The sequence below is a fragment of the Silene latifolia genome, chromosome 1, assembly GCF_048544455.1.
Source record: "Silene latifolia isolate original U9 population chromosome 1, ASM4854445v1, whole genome shotgun sequence".
Lineage (NCBI taxonomy): Eukaryota > Viridiplantae > Streptophyta > Magnoliopsida > Caryophyllales > Caryophyllaceae > Silene > Silene latifolia.
Window position 1 is genome coordinate 90,174,590 of NC_133526.1, and position 19,780 is coordinate 90,194,369.

General features: G+C 35.9%; 2 protein-coding genes across 5 annotated transcripts; one reads left to right on the forward strand and one right to left on the reverse strand.

The window, feature by feature from the left end:
* The first annotated feature begins 8,038 nt into the window (after positions 1 to 8,038).
* Positions 8,039 to 14,546, forward strand: LOC141607678 (rop guanine nucleotide exchange factor 14-like). Of its 3 annotated transcripts, XM_074427033.1 has the most exons (8): positions 8,201 to 8,324; positions 8,539 to 8,618; positions 9,029 to 9,148; positions 11,385 to 11,762; positions 12,006 to 12,235; positions 12,488 to 12,757; positions 13,191 to 13,541; positions 13,888 to 14,546. In XM_074427033.1, the coding sequence occupies exons 3-8, from the start codon at positions 9,070 to 9,072 to the stop codon at positions 14,281 to 14,283; spliced, it is 1,704 nt and encodes a 567-aa protein (XP_074283134.1). In that variant the 5' UTR covers positions 8,201 to 8,324; positions 8,539 to 8,618; positions 9,029 to 9,069; the 3' UTR covers positions 14,284 to 14,546. The 3 variants fall into 3 exon arrangements, with proteins under 3 accessions (XP_074283136.1, XP_074283134.1, XP_074283138.1); XM_074427035.1 differs by lacking the exon at positions 8,539 to 8,618 and having other exon boundaries at positions 8,039 to 8,324; XM_074427037.1 differs by lacking the exon at positions 8,201 to 8,324 and having other exon boundaries at positions 8,538 to 8,655.
* A 579-nt stretch (positions 14,547 to 15,125) lies between these two features.
* On the reverse strand, positions 15,126 to 19,576 carry LOC141607686 (pectin acetylesterase 8-like). Of its 2 annotated transcripts, XM_074427044.1 has the most exons (13): positions 18,943 to 19,576; positions 18,449 to 18,561; positions 17,825 to 17,907; positions 17,217 to 17,346; positions 17,039 to 17,118; positions 16,854 to 16,940; positions 16,515 to 16,636; positions 16,373 to 16,433; positions 16,215 to 16,268; positions 16,038 to 16,115; positions 15,750 to 15,855; positions 15,486 to 15,631; positions 15,126 to 15,382 (listed from the first exon to the last, which is right to left on the reverse strand). In XM_074427044.1, exons 2-13 carry the CDS (start codon positions 18,558 to 18,560, stop codon positions 15,275 to 15,277), a joined length of 1,167 nt encoding a protein of 388 aa, XP_074283145.1. In that variant the 5' UTR covers position 18,561; positions 18,943 to 19,576; the 3' UTR covers positions 15,126 to 15,274. The 2 variants fall into 2 exon arrangements, with proteins under 2 accessions (XP_074283145.1, XP_074283149.1); XM_074427048.1 differs by lacking the exon at positions 16,215 to 16,268 and having other exon boundaries at positions 18,943 to 19,290.
* Positions 19,577 to 19,780: the final 204 nt, after the last annotated feature.

Here is a 19,780-nt window from a genome sequence, read left to right on the forward strand (position 1 = left end):
TGTGTGTGTTGACTTGATAGGGTCTTCTCCTTTGACTCAGACTGGGATGATGGATTTTGTGCCCTAGGGTTGTCGGCGATCTTTGCTCAGCGAATCGTGCTAAGTACGGGGATTTGTCGCGGCGGCTGGGTATGGTTTCCTTCCCTTCTCTTTCTCTTCACTTAGGGAGCTGGGTTCGGATGTTGTTGCCTTGCTCAAGCGGATCCAGAAATTCTCGGTATCTCAGGATGCGGGGGCTCGGGTGACCGCTTACATTTATACTAGACTTAGCTTTGCTGTTGATAAGGGTGTGGAAGCCCAGATTGTTTCTCGGCTCCCCACCAATTTCATGTAAACTTTTATTTTTCTTTTAATGAAAGCTGCGCGCATCCAATAATAATAATAATAATAATAATAATAATAATAATAATAATAATAATAATAATAATAATAATAATAATAATAATAATAATAATAATAATAATAATAATAATAATAATAATAATAATAATAATAATAATAATAATAATAATAATAACAATAATAATAACAATAACAATAACAATAACAACAATAACAATAACAACAATAACAATAACAACAATAACAATAATAACACTAATAATAATAATAACACTAATAATAATAATAATAATAATAATAATAATAATAATAATAATAATAATAATAACACTACTAATAATAATAATAATAATAATAATAATAATAATAATAATAATAATAATAATAATAATAATAATAATAATAATAATAACAACAATAACAATAATAACACTAATAATAATAATAATAATAATAATAATAATAATAATAATAATAATAATAATAATAATAATAATAATAATAATAATAATAACAATAATAATAACAATAATAATAACAATAATAATAATAATAATAATAATAATAATAATAATAATAATAATAATAATAATAATAATAATAATAATAATAATAATAATAATAATAATAATAATAATAATAATAATAATAATAATAATAATAATAATAATAATAATAATAATAATAATAATAATAATAATAATAATAATAATAATAATAATAATAATAATAATAATAATAATAATAATAATAATAATAATAATAATAATAATAATAATAATAATAATAATAATAATAATAATAATAATAATAATAATAATAATAATAATAATAATAATAATAATAATAATAATAATAATAATAATAATAATAATAATAATAATAATAATAATAATAATAAAAGTAGAGTGTAAGTGGGTAGGTGAGTGTGTTTTCCATATTTGGTTGGTCCAGATTAATATAGATTCAAAAGTGAAATGTGACGGTCTTTTGCTATACGGGAAAATGTCTCAAGCCTATATTAACTTAAGACGGAAAACTATCATTATTATTGTCACTATTATTATTATGCGACTAAAATACGTATTTTTATATGAATTAAGCTTTACAATATTACTTTTATATAAATCACGTTTAAAATAAAGTTAATTAAATTAAATAATTTAAAAATATATAATAAAGTAACTGAACGGTTAAATAAATTATAAATGTCAAAATGAGAAATTCGCGGGTGTTACAAGAATTGTATATATTTGTTTGTTTGTTTGTTTGTCACTCTTATCACATTAGGCCGACTACGCCACATTCGAGGCATGAAGGAAATAGAAGACCGCATGGTATGATCTTTCCAAATCTCCTTCCTCCTTTTATATGTTATTGACAATGTGGCTATATTTTGATTGATGCGGTACAAAACAATGTGTTGTTAAGAGCTTGCATCTAGTTTATATGGCATCTTAGTTGATAGTAGCATTTGCATTAGAGTTGTATATATGATAGTTGTATCATGGCATATAGTTGCATTTTAGAAAAAAAAAATTGAAAATGCCTATTTGGTAAGCTTGACAAGTGTATATAAGGCCCTTGTAGATAATTTTACTCCTTGAAACTTTGTTTGTTAGAATACTCTCAAGACACCCTAGGATGTGTTATACTAGTATCTTTTGTCCCATGGTCTAAGGCCTAGTTAAGAGTGCCTTGTGGTATGATAACTCCTTGGCTACCGTTTATTCCAAGGTGACCCTTGATGCCATGCAACCGTTCTTACACTTCTATCATCATATTTTTGTCAACAAAAAGGGAATGGGCACAAAAAATGTCAAATTGAGTTTAAGCTATCAATGTCAAATGTTTGCAATTGCATCAAATGAAATGAGGAGCAAAAATAAACTCCTATGCTTATAATAGAAGTACCCTTGCTACAAATGAGGTTACTTTGAAAAATATTCAAAGAAATGTAAAAGGTTGAAAATGCCAAACATCAAAGAATGGCATGTTCTTAATCGTAAAATGCTACAAAAATGGGAGGAAAATAAACCCAAAAAGCAAACTACTATCGATGAAACTCATGTACTTTGAAACCCTTTTATCCTTTGATGATCCTATTTTGTTGCATGGCGGAGAGGGGACGACCCTTCTTCTTGTCTAGGCAAGAGGGGAATTCCGCGATCCTACAGTGTTTTCTAACACCATAGGGACTTGGCTCTTGACAAAAGCACTTAGCAATTGTGGATGAAGGTAACCTAGATTTACAAAACTTGGAGGTGACTTGTTTATATCCTCTTGGACTTAGTAGCTAGGAGAACCAATATCTATGATGGAGTGTGTGCCCTTGAATTGCCTCCCTTGTAGATGATTTCTGCTACTTAGACGAGGAAAGTGGCTATTCTTTTTGTAGATGCATCCTTTACTTGTTCTTGTGTGCTTAAATGTTAGGATGCATCGCCATTTTGGCAAGCCCCACCTTGCCTTGCAAGAAGGCATCTTACCTCATAGATGTCTTGTTGTGAGTTGAAAGGGCGGAGTGAGACCTGCTAATTGTCTCACATCGGCTAGTAGTATTAATAAAGGTCATAGTTTTAGTCAACTCTTTGCTCGGGACGAGCAAAGGTTCGGTTTGGGGATATTTGATGTTACTCATATTTGCACACATTCAGTCCCCGAACTAGCCTCGTTCCTATGCTTTCTTGCATGCATTAGGGTTGTTGCTTATCTTTAGCTTCCTAGTTTGCATATTCTTTGAGGTTTTGTGTCTTTGGTAGGAGAGGAGTGTTAACCTTGCATATATGGAGCAAAATGGAGCTAAATGGATCGCATCTAACTACCAAGCATCAAAGAGGAGACATATAACTTGTACCAAGCATCAAAGAGGAGCTAAATGGATCGCAAAATGGAGCTAAATGGATTACATATAACTTTTAAAATTTGTAGTGAGTAATCATGAGTAGCGATATCTGATTGTTTGACTTAAATCTAAATTGTACCTTTTATTTTACTATTTTCTCGATTTTTAATATTGTAAAAATGAACATTTTAATACTTATATATACGATATGTAGGGCTGAGCAAAATTGTGCGATACAGTTTTATTATACGTATCTGATACGCTGTACGAATTAAATTATACGAATTTTTGGATATCCGATACGAATTTCTGGAAATCTGGTACGGTTCTTTAAAAAACGTATTGGATAAGGATCGGCAAAATATGAAACCGTATATATACGGTATCCGACACGGTTGCCTTTTTTTTAGAATAAAATATTAAAATATATACATAAATCACAAAATATCCAATATGTTGGTGATTAAACCTTGTTAGTATTAAACTTTATAAGTTATTTACTCTTATAACTTTTTAGAACACTTTTAAGTTACTAAAAAAACCAACACACATTGAAAAGAAAAAAAAAATATATTAAATTACATAAGTGAGGCTAAAAACCGGATACCAAATACCAGATATACGGTTTTCGGATATAAGGAAAAACCGTATCGGATAAGGATACTAAAAAAGAAGTTTAAAAAACCGGATATCCGATATGGTTTCCAAAACTGTATAGGATATCCGGTTTTGGTCACCCCTAACGATATGTAGAATTGGCTCCTATTTAAAATCACCAATATGCTAAAACACGGAGATTAATTTTTTACTACAAAATTCCCATGTAAGAATATTGATTATTTATTATAGTTATACTTACAAACTAATATAATATAAAGGTATCAATATAAATTTCTAAAAAGTAATTATATATATTATTTATATATGCCCGTGCAACTTTGCACGGTGATGTGACTCATATTTGCACACATTCAGTGTGACACCCCCACATACCAAGGTGCCTTACCAGGGCCACCCTAGTATGAGAGACCGTCACCATCTCAGTTTTCCAAGACTAGTATATCAAAGTTACCATTCCAAAAACAACATTTATTAAAGTATAAAGAATTAACGATTACATGTTTCAAAACCAAATCCAAAAAAATGTTCACTAATACTCAAACAACTGAAACTAAAACGATAAATCTCATGACAGCGGAAGCTAGAGTCGAGTGATGACTCCCCATCTCGTCCCCGGAGATAATAACCATCATCACCTGTCACAATCTGCTCACCATCCCCGAATGGATCACCGCAGATTTACAAAACAACAACGGGGTCAGTTTACTGCATAATCAACATAAGACAAGTACGATAAGATAAACAGCTGTTCACAATCCACCTTCAACTCCCAATCACATCATGTAACTGACTACACACTAAAGTGTGCCTGCCAGTGGGGGACCGCAGCCTTGCCCCCAAAAATCCCCGCTCATCAACGAGCGATAACCCTGTTCATTAATGTGCACATCCCCTTCTGTGGCGGGTTCCACAGAGGGCGAAACTAGGGCGTGAAGCCACTCCCGCAAGTGACTCCACTGAGCGAGGACGCGCCTCGCAAACATCACCAACAACCATCATCACACCAACACCAACACCAAACTCCAATCCAACAACAGCAGATAATCACACTATCAATTAAACAGTAAACCGAGTAGGGAAACCCTACCTTCTCGCAATCTGTTATGCCGTAGCCAATCATACAAATGCACAACGAGTAACACATCATCACCTACAACAACGATAATAAACAATCAACAATACATACGATGACCAAACCCTAAACCCCCAAATTAACCCACACTAGGGTTTGCTAACTTATAAGAACAACAATAGATCGACAAAGATAAGACACTTACTACGGCGATTGACACGGAATAAGATGCTAGAACCCACAATCGACGACCTTTGCCTTGGAATTGATGAAGATGATTAGAGGAGAATGAAACGTAGTTTAGGTTTTGGAAGAAATGATTTTAGAAACTGACAAACGACTTATATATAATCTCTAATCATTTTAATCAAAACCGCGGAAATAACCCGTAACAGACCGGGCACTCAGCCGAGTACCTGACGTACTCGACCGAGTACCAACATGCTCGGTCGAGTGCTGACACTCCAGAACCCAAACTCACGACACCAGAACACATATTCGGCCAAGTAAGCTCTACTCGACCGAGTCCCCTATGATCCGAAACCCGTGGTATTACATTCAGTCCCCGAACTAGCCTCGTTCCTATATTTTCTTGCATGCATTAGGGTCGTTTCTTATCTTTAGCTTCCTACTTTGCATATTCTTTGAGATTTTGTGTCCTTTGTAGTAGAGGAATGCTAACCTTGCATATATAGAGCAAAATGGAGCTAAATTGATCGCATCTAACGACCAAGCATCAAAGAGGAAACCGATACTAAAGGCCTAAGTATATAGAACAAATACATGGGCAATGATGAAAGACCCCCAAGGTTCCTCAAAAATCCCCGCGGATCTTGAAGCAGCAAATTGAAGAAGAAGCCACACTGACCTATGAGACGGGCATCCCAGAGCGTCCTGATGCTCCAGACGGGCGTCCCAAAGGCATAGCTCGAGCGTCCCACAAGCAGGACGGGCGAATTTCCTTACAGCATGGGCGTCCAACAGGGTTAGGTCGAGCGGCTCCTTAGGGACCACCCGTCCCTTGGGATCCGACCTTTACTTGCCACTCTACTAAGAGTAGTTAGTTAACATTATAAATATTGTTTTGATTGGTAAGCTTAGACGACAAAGTTTGAACCGAATCACACGGGTCCTAAGCTAGTAAATTACTAATTAATTACCCGCAACAAAAACCCGAAAAGTTAGGATTTGATAAAGGAAAGAGGAAAAGTAGATCTTACTCACAAGGTGGAGGGAAGAAGGAGAAAGGTATATAACCTTTTAATCCAAGCTTAACATCCATGGAGAGGTGTTAATGAGGGTTTTAGAAAGAAGGGAGAGGATTTTGAGTGACAGAGAGAAAGAAAGAAATGAATTAGGGTTAGGTGGATAAGGAATCCCGTCATAAGTTATATCGCCCTCTGATACGCTGCAATCGGTCGAGTTCCGAGTCCACTCGGTCGAGTACTGCCATACTCGGCCGAGTTCCACCCACTCGGTCGAGTACAACTCGTACTTGGCCGAGTTCAGTGGCTCACCTGCTCGGTCCACTGAAATCTCCACTAGGTCTTGTACAGGTTATACTTGGTCCACTACACCGCTAAGTCTTACTCACGAATGGTCTCTCGTCTAGCTTAAGGGTCCTCTCACGCATCACAAGGTTCCTTTATCAATCTCTAAATATTCGGGTATTACATTAAGTAACCAATGCGCCAAAGCCACGAATTTAAACTGGCCAAATAGACGTGCTGGTCGATCGACCATCCCAATTAAGTCCATTCGATCGATATATTAGAACCAATCGATCGACATACTTATAAGCTTTAAACCTCCAACTTCCTGCCTTAATAAGAAATCAGTTGAACGACCAGAAAGACCCCAGTCTATCGAAATGCTTGACCAGTTGATCGACTCACTTGGTCCAATGTCAACTCCGTTTCATCAAAAGCTTCCAAAACGAACAATTGTCGAGTTCCTTCAGCAACGAGATTAAGGTCATGAGCCTCTACCTTCTTAATAGACAGATTTGGCTTTAAAACGTGCACTTGGGTGTAAAACCTGCATAAGTCACGAGACTCACGACACACTCCCTAAGTAGAAAATACAGAAAAGATAATGACAAAATAATTATATAAATGCATAGAAATGCGTGTCAAATAAAAGAATAAATGCATATAAAAGGCACGCATGAATAATAAAAAATGGAAAGTAGAGATTTCATCTTATTATATAAATATGATTCCTCTCTTTTTTTCTATGGATAAAAATAAAAAAGGCTACAGTTACACGTGTAAGTAAAACATTGTACAAGTATATACAAATTGTCCTATACACATCATGTAAGTATAGTATTTTCGGATAAATCCCAATTCATTGATGGGATGATGAAGAGAACACAAAGACAAGGCAAGATTCTCATCATCCAACTACCACTCCTCCTCTCATTTAATCCTTGGACTAACTCCCCCTCTCGTCACAAATTGAGCATCAGTAACCAAATGTGTTTGGTGTGGTGGTTGCTTACCTCATCCCTTAACCATGAGGTCAGGGGTTCGATCCCTATCAATGAGAATGGAGTAAACTCTTTGGCCAGCCGTTTACCTCTTTGTGAGAGCACGCGCGGCGAAGAGATTATACATTGTTGTCGACGGTAAACACCCCGATTTACACCAAAAAACAAATTGAGCATCAGTCGAAACCACGAAATAGGATCTTCTCCGTTACATTTTGCCTACATCTCACACACTTGTTTTACTTGTTATATTTTTCATGTCTTAAGCCTTAACCTCTCCTTTTGCCTCAAGTTCCTCACCCTCTCACATTTCCCATGATACCCTATTTTTCTCATTTTCCATTTTTAATTACTAAACCAACAATTTGATAGATGAATCATCTCAACCAAAATCTTAAGTTGATGGTTGAGGCCCAACTATTATAAATATTCCTATTACGCTCCTTCACTCAAATGCCCGTTGGGCTTGAAGAGTGGTTAGTTGTGCACCGGCTCCCCCGTACCGTGTGCTGGGTTTCCACTTCGAGAGTTTTTGAAGGGTTTTGAGGTTGCCAGGATTCGAACCCTCACTCAAATGCCCGTTGGGCTTGATACCATAATAGATGAACCAACTCAACCAAAACCTTAAGGTGATGGTTAAGACCCAACTATTATAAATATTCCTATTACAATTTCCCCTTTCACTAAATTATTCGAGCACATAATATTTTTTTGCGCTGAGTCAAACTCCTTACAATATACAGAACGTACTTCAGGCGTATATATTAGATGGCCCAATAAATTAAATGAGACGGTCTTTGATAAAATGGGTCATCACTAGTGAGTGAGTGAGTGTAGTGTACCATTTTTCTCACCTTTTGCTCGTGACTTGACATTGAACCCATCTCATTAATTCATCCATTCCTTCTGCAACTACTCTTACTACAACGTACCTGCGTCTCTCCACTTACCAGGTGCACTCTCACTCTCTCGTTTTCTCTATTTCACTTATATATCTTTTTTTTTCTTGCCAACCATATCCTCCTGTAATTTATGCTTCTTATTTTCATTAATTTTATATCTAATTCAACATTTTTACAGTAAAGTTGGTAATTTGGTAACTAATTTTGTAGGAGTATAATGAGTTTAAACAGTTCTCTCCTTTTTTTTGTTTTCATTTTATGACAGGGGACTCGCAGCCGCTATCTTTGGTGTGCACTGAATACACCACCGGTTATACGCAATAGCGCGCAAACCACGTATATCAGGTAAGCCACCGAGAGTGACCGGCTCGTAGCATAGAAGGCATAGCCTCTTAATTTATACTTCGTAGTAGAAACTGAAATTGTTTGCATTAGTTACTGACATGAGTAAATCATATTGTACCAGGGTAAATCACTAAAACAAAAGTTAACCATACAATGGTCTTATCCAAGATCAATATTTTTGTTGAAAAAAAAATTCATGTACTTGTAATTTTGCAAGTTAGTGGAGTAATTGTCTAATTAGCTTACTTTGTTTTACTTGAGTTTGCAAGCATTAGCAATGAGTACCCGTCCATTCATTTTAGCATTAAAATTTGGAGTCGGCTAAAATGAATAGTGGTATGAAAAGCGTGAGTGTGACATATAAAAGCGTCAGTCATCTAATATGAATAGTGGTTACGTGGTGGTTGTAGGGAAAGGCAAGAAGAAGGGGAAATAAAGAAGGTGATAAAGAATGGGGGTTAGAAGGAAGCTGGTATGCTGCACAAGGGACAGGGTCATTAGCATTGATTTTGATGAGAATGAACAGGACAGTAAGGCCCCCTTTATCTCCTTCATACTATATACTTTCTCTTTTATTCAATTCATTGTGTTTTTATTTATTATCATTAATTTATAATCTTAATTCCTACTTCAGGAGTTCAGTTGTAGGACTCCTAGTCATGCATTCAATGCCAATATAATTGTGTTGCTGTGTTATCTACCATTGCATTCATTTTCACTACTTACTTTTTCCTGCAGATCAGATTAAGTAGTAATACTACTTTCATTCTTCTCGTAATTCGTATTTACCCGATAGAAACACGGAAGTAGTTAATTAGTGACCTGTCATGCATTTGTCCCAACTCCGTGTTATCCGCTAAATCTTGTACGCCATGAGATTTGTTTTCTAGTTAAATAGTCGAGATTCACAGCAATAATAGTTTTGATGCCAACGCGTTTTTAAACCCAAGTCATGAATTGGATCGGCCACAGTAGTTGCATAGCACCAGGAAAAATATTGAAGGCGTTAAGTACATTTTGAAACAAAAAGGCGGATATTATTGGCTCAAGGTAGGTAGCCTTTTTGGCTCAATCTAGTTTGACTTGAGCATATATTTTATTTGAATCAATTTCCTGAATCCCAGCAAAAGTGGTAATCTAGGTTAATGCTAGTAGGAATACAATTATTATTTTTCAACTACTACTATTATCTAGACTTTTTGTCATAAATTGTATCCATATAGTTTAAGATTAGGCTATCTTATTTACTTGTCCCAGTGTGAGAGCGAGCCTTGTATACTTTTGAGGTACTAACTGCAAAACCGAGTCTGAAGGGAGTTGTGTCGGAATGTTAAGAGTGTTTGACAAGCGACACAAATCCAAAGTGACATAGTCGTATCCTAGGGAAAGCGTCGGATGAAATTATAATAGAAGTGAACCACATTGGGACAGTGTGTAGAGTAAAGATGAAGGTAGCTAGATAATGTAACCCTGCAACTGTTGTGATATAGTACCCACATGGAAGTCACTGTCTTCCTGCAAATTAAGATAGACAACAATATGTTCCATTCAAATCTTTGTTTGTATCTTGTTGAAAAATACTAATTGTGAAAAGCACACATACTACGAAAATGATTTATCGAAAGAGAGGTCTATGGAAATTTCCTCTGAGTCTTTATTGTATTTTATTTTCCACTTTAGCAACCCTTACTATTAGGGAATAATAATTTTGAAAGTGAAATCTTTCATTTGTTTCTTACAATTATTTCATCAAACCCAATGGACCACTTTCTCTCTTCTCTTGGCAATCTTCCAACCATTTGTTTTGTAGGGATCCATAAAGTTGTGGAACACACTTTCCATCTAGTATGATTAAGTTTCTCTTGCTTCAGAACCTCTACAATTCATCCATCCATTGTCATTTTTTCGGAAACAACCTATTTGGGTTGCTAGTACAAGGGTAAGACTGCCTAGCTTAGAACCCCTTACCCCGCGCTTGAGGCACATGTAACTGATTTGTAGAATTGTAGGGCCGGTAAGATCAAACCTAAAAGCTTAAATGAGCATGTCACTTGAACAATCTCTCTTGTAGGATAATATCAGACCTACAAGCTTAAATGACAATGTCACTTGGGAACTATGTTATTCCGAGTATTCAATTTTGTGGCCATACCCGTGTTCGATGGGACACTCAAGGATATGGGTTTGGAAGCCTCTACCCTTACCATTTCAACACTTCAATTGTCTACTTAGTAGAAACAAAAAAGGGTGACCCACTTGATAAAACTGGAGGAAAAGATCTTGATTTTGATGATTTTAAGCCTTTTTTGGTCAACCATCTACATGTTTCATCGGAAAAAAACTGCAGAATTCAAAATCTATGATTAAATTCTGTAATGAAGCGTTTCCTCGTACAGTCGTAATTGTTTCCTCATTTATGGACCGGTCCTTTGTTTTGCAAAATTATGTTATGGGGAGTCTGACGCCTTACTCATATCGGATGCACGCTCCCGTGCCTGAGTAACATAGAAAAGTGAGCATTAATACTTTGAGATTACATAAACGAGTCGACAGTAAATTTGCTGTTCTGTGATAGGTCAATGTTTTGCGAAGCTGAAATATTTCTGATGATGGCAAGGATCATTAGGATTCTCTCATATAGTACAACATTATATTCGATAAAACCTAATTGACCAAACATATAGCTGCTAGTTTTGTTAGATATTTACTTGAAACGCCTTAGAATTTGGAAATCATGGCATTTCAAACTTGTTGAAAATATTTCAGGAATAATAACTTATGATGGGCTGGAGAGATGCATCCTGAATAGTCAATCTTATGTAAACACGGACACAGTAAGTGCGTATCCTACTACATACTTTGAGGAAGAAGAAACAAGCTGCTCGTCGAACAAGAATGTTGGTGGATCTTTCTACTCTGATTGGATTTCGAAGAAAGACTATGAAGAAACTGATACATGGGGTGAATGCAAACTTGCAAGCCCTGAGCCATTTTATGCCAGAGGAGCTTATGCCACTCAATTATCAGATGTGGAGGCGATGAAAGAAAAGTTCTCAAAACTACTGTTAGGTGATGATGTCACCGGAGGACGAAAGGGCAAGACCAGTGCTCTAGCCATATCAAATGCCATTATAAATCTTGCAGGTATATTACTTATCTTTTACTTAGCTATACTCAGATTTGGCTACAAGTATCCAACATGGTTGTGTGCCCTTCTGTTGGACTCAAAAATTCCATATTTTTAGCTTGAGATGATATGGAGTCAAAGTAACATACTAGTGTCCTTTACTCCTATTCCTTGTAGCTATAGATGTTTCCTCCTTATTCTCTGTTTTCTCCTTTGTGAAGCATTGAGTGTAAGTGTCGAAAAATGTGGCATGTTTACAGCTTCTGTTTATGGCGAGTTGTGGAAATTGGAGCCCTTGGCAGAAGAAGGAAAGGCTAAGTGGATAAAAGAGATGAACTGGTTAGTTTCGCCGGCCAATTATATGGTTGAACTGGTTCCTGCTAAACAAAGCGGTACAAATGGTTGTATTTTTGAGATAATGACACCTAAAGCCCGTACTGATGTACACATCAACATTCCAGCACTTCAGAAGATCGATTCCATGCTTATTGTAGGTGATCTCTTCATTCCCTTGTATGAAACAAAACCAATAACTCTCAGATTAAACCGCTTAATAACATGAGACAGACACAAAATGATAGTATAGCCCAACATATAAAGAGGGATAGTACTTGACAACAAATAAACCGTTTATGGACTACTATTACCTGTCCTATACAACTTATGATGCTCCTATAAATATTAAAGTACCTTGCCTTTGATTTCAATCATAACCATCTTTGATGTGTTTTGCTTGCATCAGGAAGTACTAGACTCAATGGTTGGGACAGAATTTTGGTATGCTGAAGGCAATAGCAGGAAAGGAGGTGGAGGTGGAAGTGCACGGCAGAGCAAAAGGTGGTGGCTTCCTTACCCACAAGTACCACCTGGTGGTCTTTCGGAAACTGCCCGAAAGAAGTTGCTGTCTCAGGGTAATGTGGTTCATCAAGTGTTCAAGGCCGCAAAATCAATCAATGAAAATGTATTGCTTGAAATGACAGTGCCCAAAGCCATACAGGAAGCACTCCCAAAGGCAAGTCTATTTTTCTTTCGTTTTGTTTCCTTCAAAGAATGACTCTCAGCGTAACACACGGTTGATCATTGTAATTCCATGTGATACAAAAAAAAAAAAAAAAAAAAAAAAAAAAAAAAAAAGACTCTTTCTGTATTTTTACTCATTCAGTCATTTCTTTAGACCAAAATATATGTCAGGCGTTTCACATTAACCTTTTTTTTTTGGAATCTATGGAGCTATTCCTTTTCAACTTCGCTTAGTAAGAAATATGGCTGCATCAAATCTATGAAGACGAGCATTTGTAAGTTGTATGCTTCATAATCTTATTTTGGTGTAATTGAGTTTTATACCCAGGTAAAGAATGTCCCCAAATCGTAAGTCTTACGCCAAAGAAACAAAGAAATACAATTAACTATGTTTACTGATAATCTCTATTAGTTCTGAAATGCAGTCAGGGAAGGCGAATCTCGGGGAAGAACTATACAAAGTAATAGCTTCAGGAACAAGCACAGCATTGGATATGGTTGATTCGCTGAAACTAAGATCTCAACATGACGTCCTCGATACGATCAATAAGTTGGAGGCAGCATCGCTTGTATGGAATGAAAGAATTAAAGAACATGCCAGTAGTAATAGGACTCCTATAAGATCCTCCTGGTCTTTTGTGAAAGAGACAACTTCAGAGGCGGATAAGATACAGTCTCTACTTCTCCGTATAGATGCGCTTTTGTATCAGTTAAAGATGAGATACCCGTGCCTTCCCCACACTTTCCTCAACGTCGCCAAAGTACAGTTTGGCCAGGTTAGTTCCGTCAAAGTGCTATCATAATTTTTTTTTAATGTGAGACCATCCAAATCACTCACTACAAATCAACATTACTCATTTGTCTTTGAGTAGATAAACATCAAAATTGTTCAAATGGATCATTTAGCTGTCATTTTCTCCCAAAGTTCTCCTCGTCATTGCCAAGATTTCAGTCTCTCTTATTTACCGACATTTGTCCTAAGATATGTACCTATATCTGAAATTTGGACTTGAGCGTACGACCTAAATGCCTACCAACAAGCGACGAAATACATAACTTTGGAAGTTCTATAACCCTCAGGTCTTCTCGGATCACAATCTTGCTGTTTCGATACATTTGCAGGACGTTGGCCATGCAATCCTAGAAGCGTACTCAAGGGTTCTTGGAAACCTAGCTTACAGCATTCTATCAAGGATAGGCGATATCCTTCAAGAAGATTACTTGAGCAACCCGAATACTCCAATCCCAACAAGCTCTTTTCACTCAGGCTTAAGCCTAAACAGAATGTTGGACAGTCCTATCAACAATTCAGGTATAAGGCACTCGCTTGTCGATAAAATGAACAAGGTTGATGGCTACTTCAGTGACTCAAATCCAAGCAGATTTTCTGATTCTGAGATCTCTTCAAGTACTGAAACTAAATCAAGCTCGGTTACTGCGACTCCTAGCTCTAGCCAGATTTGGCGTACCGGTAAAGATGCTATCACCAAGGGTTCCCCTAATAGTCCCCTTACCTGAATGTGTCTCCAATTAGTATAAATATGCCTCCACTAAGTAATGGAATGCGTGTATATGAGTAGTTTAGTATATGACTTCACATTTGGAGGGATTATATTTCTTGGTTCTTATTAGACCTAGTATCCGAAAACACGCTCTCTGGTTTGTCAACAGAGGGTAAGGTTGCGTACATATGAATTCTGCTATGGGTGGGAACCCTTTGTTCTTCCTCGACTCCTAATACCGTTACTAATTAAATGAAAAATCACAAATTCTTGTTTCAACGGACTATTTTCGTCTTTTTAAAAAGACGGGATTTTGTGACCATTTTATAGTCAAACGTAACCACGCTAGTCCAACTAGTTTTACAGCTTATGATAATTTGTTTTCCAAAAGTAGTCACATTTGTCTGTAAAATGGTCTCAAAATACCGTTTTCTTGGAAAAGACCAAAATGGCCCGTTTGAAGGGAGACCATCACGATGCAAGATACTTATAGTGAGCTAGAATTTTATACAATTAAGTAGACTTTCCTCACAAGACCCTACCATGTGAGTATGTGACCTTATCTCATTCTCTTAGTATCATTGCAACATGATGCATTTACTGAATCTTGTTTATAGTTCAGGGGCTAAAGCATTGTTTTCAAACGGTAGGGACTGTTGACGACTTTTAAACAAGAATGTGGGCTGTAGAACACCGACAGCATAGGGAGACTAGTCAGGTCATTATCCTCTAGCAAAGGTTGAAAATTCTAAATTCTCAAATAAGACGGTTGTACCGGGTGGTGTGATGATTGTTTCGAGATTATCTCATGTTAAACATTTACGGAGTTAGATGTTATATGAGATGTAACAAATCTGATTTGGTATAGCAATAAAATTAACAACCTTTTATTAATAAGCCAGTTACTCCAACTAATAGACAATAGGTTAAGTCGAATACATTAAAAATGGCGGTGTATTTCTATAAACCGTCTTTTAAAAATGTATACAAATGAAAAGAACTCGGCATCATTCAAACACACGGTTGTGGCATGTTTTGTCACAAGGGTAAGGGCAGTCGATCTTTTGAAAGGACTTGCGGTCGAAATACCAGTCCCCTACCGCCTTTGAGATCATCTGTGAATATAAACAATGATCACGCAAACATTATCATTTGTATATGCATTGAAAAAAAGGATAAATGACAAAAGAAGGGATGAAAGTTTATAATTTGTCTTACAGTATTATCTAGCACAGGAGCATCATTCCTGAGCCATGTCTCCTGGGTTCCAGATTGACAGTGACAGTAGCAAGAGTTGATGTACAACCCTCTCGACGGGTTGTTGCCTACCGATGACAATGCTGCTAAGAAATTTGTTCTGAAACCTGGATTACATTGGTGTTTCTAGGTCAAGAAGCTATTACTTATCACTGTCGCATAATATCGTCAGTTAACAGTGTAAGCCTATCAGTAAATGTCTAGATGAGTTAGATGAAGACTAACCCTGCATTGTTTGGAGCTGACTGTCAGAACACTTAAGTATGTCAGTCTTGCAATCGCGCCAAGTTCCATGACGGTCAGCCACTCCTGGTGCTAGACTGTTCTTTACCTGCAGGTTTGCAGTTTTATGCGGTAAAACTCAATGCCTAGATTAAACGTACAGTCCGATAACATTACCCTAGTGCCTTATAAGGCTCTCACTAATGGCGGGGCTGTTTTCGAGGCCTGAAGACTAGAGAAACATTCATGAATTGAACTATCAACACTCTAAGAAGAGTCGTTGCTGCAAACCTGCCATGAGTCATAGGCTGCATTTAACAGGAATAATGGCGTTTGGATTCCCTTCGCGGCATTTTCAGGGAAAAAGCACTGAAAATGATGTTCATAAATTTCAAATCATTAGTGCAAGAGTCAAGACATACTAATGAGGCATTAGTTCAACAATAGAGACAAAGATATATCACATACCAGTCCGGGACTGAGTTTGGAGGTACAAGATGCTGGCAAGTTTTTGGCTGACCCCTAACAAAAACATTAAACGACGATTTCTTTCAATAAATGAGTGATCAAGATTGTAGTTTGGCATAAGGCTTAAAGTACTGATAGTAAAAGAATAAAGAATTTACATGTGTAGTAACAACTTGATCAAACATTTCTTGAATATGTGATGCTCCTGTTATATCTTTCCTGTATAGATACCAGCTTTGTCAGTAAATCAAATTTCAGAAGTCGTAGACCGAGATGAAAATAGGGTTCTGAGCTTCCTACGTGTTTATGAAGAAACCGGCATCAGAGAGACATTTCACTTTGGCGCCAGGCAGCAAAGCTCGAAAGTTATCACATTGAAGAATTGCTCCCAGCCCACCAGCTGAACATCCCCCGAGAATTGCCTGCCATTTGCGACGTTCTTTCCAGTTACTAACCAATATACTTTACTTACTATCATGCGGATGACAGCTAAATAAGTTGATAAAGTCATTGAGGGATGGTGCTCATAAGCTAAAGGGCAGATCCGTCAATATCTAAATTCGCCTTTGTGGCTCCCTTTAGGCCGAAAAAAAAAAAAACAATTATAATAGAATTTCAATGAGCAAAGGGTAATTGTACATTTTGAGCATTCTTCATTCCTTTAGCCATCAAATCATCCATAATTGCCCTCCAAAGTCTGGCTCCTCTGTAGAACACCTTAGCATTCTGTTCATTTCAGAATAAAAATTACATAAACTTTTTTATTACTAGTTTTGAGAAAAGCAATCTAGGGCAAATAGGATTGGGCTTTGGAATTAACATACCGGATTAACTGCTTCAACATCACCAGTGAATGATGATCCATCACAGTATCGGATCTTAACCCGGTTCCAGTTGTAAAAGTCTATAAATTTCAATGTGTGTCACAGAATTAATTCCAGTTACAAACAAAGCTATATTTTATAAACTAAGTCATGAGAACATTAAACTTATGATTAGTACCAGGATTGTACTTTGCTTGGTTAGCTAATATCCCAGAAAAAGTGTAACTCTGAGTCATCAGCTTAGAGGAACCTAAGCGATCTTTGGTACGCGCTAGGCAAGTAGTTGCATTGTTGCACCATGCTCCACCCTACCAAAACCGATGAGTTTACCATTAATCATATGATTCATATCCATATATTGAGTAGTTATCAAGCTACATCAAATATCTCAACTGTTGCTAGTTTAAAATATACTCTCTTTGTCTCAGTCATTTGTTTACCTTTATACCCCTCATATGACATCAAGAGAAAGAGTAGATTCAAGCGACAATTAGACGATTGTCGTACAAGTTTTGGGTAAAGCCGTGTTACTAGAAGACGTGGTAAGCTTTTGTTTTGGAAGTAAGTTTTTATATTTCGAAGTTCATCTTAAGACCTTGACTCATGTCATCGACCAGTGATACTCATGACATAGGCTCATAACCTGTCAACATCAAAAACATCCTAATATCTCTCTTCGCACCCGAAGGAAGCAGAGATTTGACTCATCTAATCATCTATGCTATCCCATTCACCAAGCAATAGCCTAGAAGTAAAAAGACAATAATTCTAAAATAATGCACAAACCTCCATATGGATCAACCAGTTATTAGCACCAGCTCCAGAGCCCTTATCAAAATGGTAAGCTGGTGGACTTCCATCCAAGCACACTGTATTTTAATAACATTTTCTCATCAATAATTAAATCCACATAATAATCATATACTCCCTCCATTCCATCATTTGTTTACTTATTCCATTTATGGATATCTCACTCATTTGTTTACCTTTCTATATTGGGCATGTTTTTACGGATAATTTGATCATCCACATAACCTATTATCCCCCTGTCACTCAATATCACCACCCACAAATGGCCCCCTCCCGTCTTCTTGGTCTTTGTAACAAAACCAACGATAAACAAATGACCGGGACCAATGAGTATATAGTTTGTTTGTTTTCTCTCTCTCTTGTTTCTCAGATAAAGTACAAAGGTAAATAACATGATAGGAAAAGGATTCAAACATGCGACCTATTATGTCCAGTATCTCCATCTTACAACTAATCTTTATGTCAATACCTACAGTTATTAATTATTATTACTATCATTAAATGAGGTGTACGTCTTGAGATTATTACACATGTTGTATATAACGGTCTTATATGAGATTTTGTACATCTTAAAGAAAAACATGAAACATTTATACTTACCACCTCCCTTAGCAACTGCATCAAGAACTAAAGTTATAGGAACTTGGAATCCATTTATTCTCACCAACATCATCAAGCAAACTAGAAACTTTAACCATTTTGAATCACTCATCCTGTTAACAAGTAACAATGACAATTAACAAAAAACTACTCAAATCATCAAACCAATCACATAGCTTTAATAAAATGCAGAGGTCCTTATTTTATACTATCAGCGTACTCAAAATTTTTAGGGAAATCTAGTTTGTAAAACATTTAGTTTTATCGGTTTTTCTAAAATGTGCCTTAAGGGCAATGTAAAGAAGCCTTAAATGGAAAATTTGACAAGAAATATGGCATTGGAATCTGAAAAAGTGTGTTATTATTTCAATTTACCATGATATTATCGTAAAACTTTTCATCTAAGTTCTCTTAACATGTGTCCTTATGGCACATTTTAGAAAAACCGTAATTTTAAAGCTTAACGTAAGTAAATAAACGTAAGTAAATAGTACCTGGTATTCTGGTAATACTGCTAGCTCCTGAAGCAGCTAGATGAAAGCTAAGACAATGCAAGTGATACTTTTTGTAGTGTTATAAGTATATATATATAAAAACTACAGAAAAAAACAACTAGTAAAACAAGAAATTTGTTAAAAGAAAGAGTTCTTTTCTTAACCTACACAAAGTGCTAAAGGTACCGGAATGGAATAACCGAAAATGTTTTAGTTTAGCGGTTAATACGAAGGTATTACATGCGGATAATAGATTCAGGTTTGAATAGCAAAAAAAAGATATTGGAATAATTAAACCAATGAAAGATATATATTTCTGTAATGATGGGAATATTGTTTATTAATTGGCGTACATCTTATCAAGATTATTAGTCAGAGTATTTTTATGTATTTCTCCTTGTTCATTTCTACAAAATAAAAAAGAGTTATCCAAAATTAATATCGTCATAAATGATATGAGTACATAATTGATAAGTAGTTGAGACTTTGGTTAATAGTGTGCATGGTTGTTTTTGTGGAAATTAGTTACTTGAAAATTAGATAGGTCTCAAAAGAGTTTGAAAAAGATCATAAAATTTTTTCTTCAATAAGTTTAGTTTTATGAATGGCTAAGTTAAGAGCCAAAATAAAAATATGGCATGAAGTCATCCCACTCATAAAAGTATACTAGGTAGTATATCGCGTTTCGCACGGCCTGTTTTAAAATTTTATTATTATAATTGAAGAAAAATATATAATTTATATATGACCTTCAATATTTTTAACTATAAATAAAAGAAATCAATTTTTCTCAAATGTTTTAAAATAAAACACATACCATTTTAATTAAAACTAATAA